This window comes from Pteropus alecto, unplaced genomic scaffold (assembly GCF_000325575.1).
Source record: "Pteropus alecto unplaced genomic scaffold, ASM32557v1 scaffold177, whole genome shotgun sequence".
NCBI classification, from domain to species: Eukaryota; Metazoa; Chordata; class Mammalia; order Chiroptera; family Pteropodidae; genus Pteropus; species Pteropus alecto.
The window spans coordinates 11,832,238-11,835,338 of record NW_006442207.1 but is presented as its reverse complement, the minus strand read 5'-3'; the positions used below and the strand labels follow the sequence as shown (position 1 = coordinate 11,835,338).

At 49.2% G+C, this 3,101-nt stretch overlaps 1 protein-coding gene across 1 annotated transcript in view; it reads right to left on the bottom strand.

Annotated features, from left to right (window-relative positions):
* SH3PXD2A (SH3 and PX domains 2A) overlaps window positions 1–3,101 on the bottom strand; it is a 214,242-nt gene that overhangs the window by 10,098 nt on the left and 201,043 nt on the right. The window contains 2 exon segments of the mRNA XM_025039155.1: window position 1; window positions 4–119. The exon segment at window position 1 is cut by the window's left edge and continues 209 nt beyond it. Coding sequence (XP_024894923.1) covers window position 1; window positions 4–119 — 117 coding nt within the window.

Genomic DNA, 3,101 nt, shown 5'->3' with positions numbered 1-3,101 from the left:
TCTCCATGATGTTCCCTATGATCTCCACTGGGCCCGCCAGGTTCTTCTTCCGTGCTGGCAGGTCATCCTTGGCTTTCTTCAGGTAGGATGCTGGTGCCCAGCCTTCTTTGCCCAGGTATCTATGGGGGAGGAGTGGGACATGGGTCATTAGAGCACTGAGGCCTGACTCCCAGACCCAAGCTCCATTTGGCCTTGCCCGGCTAAGCCTTCTATTCTGCGTTCTACAAGACACTTGGCAATCCCACGGTGGAGAGAAGTGGAACTGAGGGCAGGTAGAAGAGACACCCAGAACACCATTTCTTCCTCTCTTTCTCCTTGTTCTTTGCTTGATTCTTCTTGGTGTGGGTTCTCAAACTCTGCAAAGTCAGGCAGACATGGGACCTTCAGGTCAGACGATTCCTCAAATTTTGGGCTGCCCAAAAGGTAAATTTCATAACAGCCTGCTACCTCACAATCACTAGAACACAATTCTAGAGATAAGAAATGAGAAAGTATCTAGAAGTAAATGCCCGATTGTCAGAGAGGCGAAGAGGTAGCCCAGGTGAGTTAGGAAACTCAAGTTATGGTCTACGGTACCTTGGACAAGTCCCTACCCTGGAGCTCATGTTTTTCTCTTCTGCAAAATGCAGGGATAATGTAGCCGCAAAATTTTATGCAGAAGGACGGACACAGTGAAACCAACTAGGAAGACGTCTATAAAGAAGAATGACTGAGTGGGCAAAGTGTAGGTACTGTGCAGAGATGGCAGACAGATGGACAGTCCACAAACAGAGCAGCGCTAGAGGGGACATTTCAAATCAGTGAGGTAAGGATGGACTATTCAGTGAGTGATTTGGGGGTGACTGATTATCCAGTTAGGAAACACAAGTGGGACCCTGGCCTTACCATGTATAGCAAAATAAAAAATGCAAGTTATGAATATTTTTGCCAATCTTGGGGGTTGAGAAAACCTTCCTAAACGGGATTCCAAAAGCTGAAACCATAAATGGAAAGACTAAAGCACATGACTGGATAAAACTTTAAAACCTTTGGTATGGCCAAACAAAAACAAAATGAAACAAACAAAATGAAAACAAAACTAGAAACCTATAAACAAGAAAAAAAAACATTTGACAGGGATGACTTAATTTTAGGTGATTTGATGACTTCTGAAAACAAGCTTTTCCCTTTTTCCCCCATGGTGTTGAGCTTCTACCCAGACCCACTGGGAGCTCAGCTCCTAGTCCAGCAGTTGTCAGTGCCCCCAAGTCTGTTTTGCAATGTCCCTGTGTGCTCCCTGGACACATCTGGCTCTTTGGAATGGCTCCCCCATGCCAGATGTCTGACAATACCCCCTCCTCTATCTCCCCAATCTGACCTTGTTCCTGGGTACTCATTAGGTGGAAGAAAAAGAAATGCAAAAGTTAAAGTTTTTGTCAACTTTGCTGGAAAGGTCAGGTAGGAGGTGGCTTCTTATGCTTCTATCATAGGAACATGGACCAGGCTAACTGAAGCTCACCCATCTGGCCCCCTCTTTGGGTCTTTCAAGGCAGATATCAGTGAACAAATGGATAGAAATCAGGATGTTGGCAGAGAGAAGCATAGAATTTCAAGGGGGGATGGAAACGACTAGTTGAGATGCCTAATCTTACATATGAGGTGACAACCAAGACTCGGAAAAGCAAGCAAGTAGCAGAGTCACAGAGAGAGCTGGTGAAAGCATCAGGCCCAGAAGCTGGTGCTCCTGCATCTCGGAGAAAAGATGCAAGGTACCTGCTGGCTGTTGCAGGTGCTTTTCTATGAGAACGCTGTGGAGAGATGGGGAGTGGGGTCTCCTGGGAGTGACGGTCAGGCCAGCTCATTGCCCTGAGTGCTCCCATTTCAAACCCCGTGTGTTCCTTCAGGGTTACATGGATAAAATTAGATTCCAGGCAGAGAGATGCAAGGGAATCAGGAGCGGCTGTGTGTCTGGGTCCAACTCTGCTCACATCTGCTTTCCAGCTCTGGAACATGGAATGACTCCAGAGGGAAGCAAATTGGAAAAGGAGAGATGGAGAGAGGGTGTGTGTGTGTGTGTGTGTGTGTGTGTGTGTGTGTGCGCGCGCGCGTGCGCGTGCGTGTGCGTGTGTGTGTGTAGAAGAAAGACAGGAAATGAAGATCAACACAGAGCCTGGAATGTTGGGAAATGGCATATTTAAGGGGGTGCCTGGTAGGCTTCTTAAGGTGGAACCTTTTCGACAGGGTTTTCTCAGTTGAAGCTCCTGCTGGCTAAAAGGCTACGCCATGTAGACAAGAGCTGACTAGAAGCAGCAGCTCAACGTGACTTTGTTGGTCATTTTTGAAAACTTAAAAACAAACAAATAAGCAGACAAAAACTCCAGCAGCTTGAAAGTCTAGGGCAGTGACTTTGGTTAACACACGTACAGGCACATAGTCCCGTCCCACTTAACAGGACAGTCCTCCTAACTGACGTGCCTGGGGCCAGGACAGCTATGTTCTGTCAGGTCACACTAAGGTTCAATCCCATGAGGCAAGTGACCTTCATCCTACCCCTCAGCACAGACCAGTCTCAACACCAGCACGGTCAGCCATGGTCTGAGCAACCATCCTGTGGGTGCCTGCATCACCTCGGTCAATCCTGTCCCCGCTGTGGGAGGCAGCTCAGAACACGCATCTTGCCCACAGTGGGTCTACAGTTCCCAGGTGTGGTGGGCTCATGTGGGCCCCAGAGCCCACAGATATGGAACCATCTCTGCCAGCCAGACGGGCAGAGAAGAGAGAAAGTGAGTAAAGCCATCACAGCTGAGTGGGTTCCAAAGGAGCCAAGACGTTTCCCGAAAGTGGGGCTCCCTGAGTGCCGCACTGGCCGCCAAGCCCCAGGGCAGAGGGGACTGGATGGGCAGGACTTGGTAGGAGGGAGGCACAGGAAGCCTGAAGGATCTTGCTTGTTTCCAGGAGCATCGGAAAAGCTCCCCATTCCCCTACCCACATATCCCAAAGGGTTTCTCAGCTGGGAAGTACGATTAGGCCTTGAAAGAGGGAGGGGCAAAAGAAGGAAGCAGCCTCTGCACTAGGCCTGGGCTCAGACCTCACATCTGCTTCAGCTCTTGCAACCACGTGAG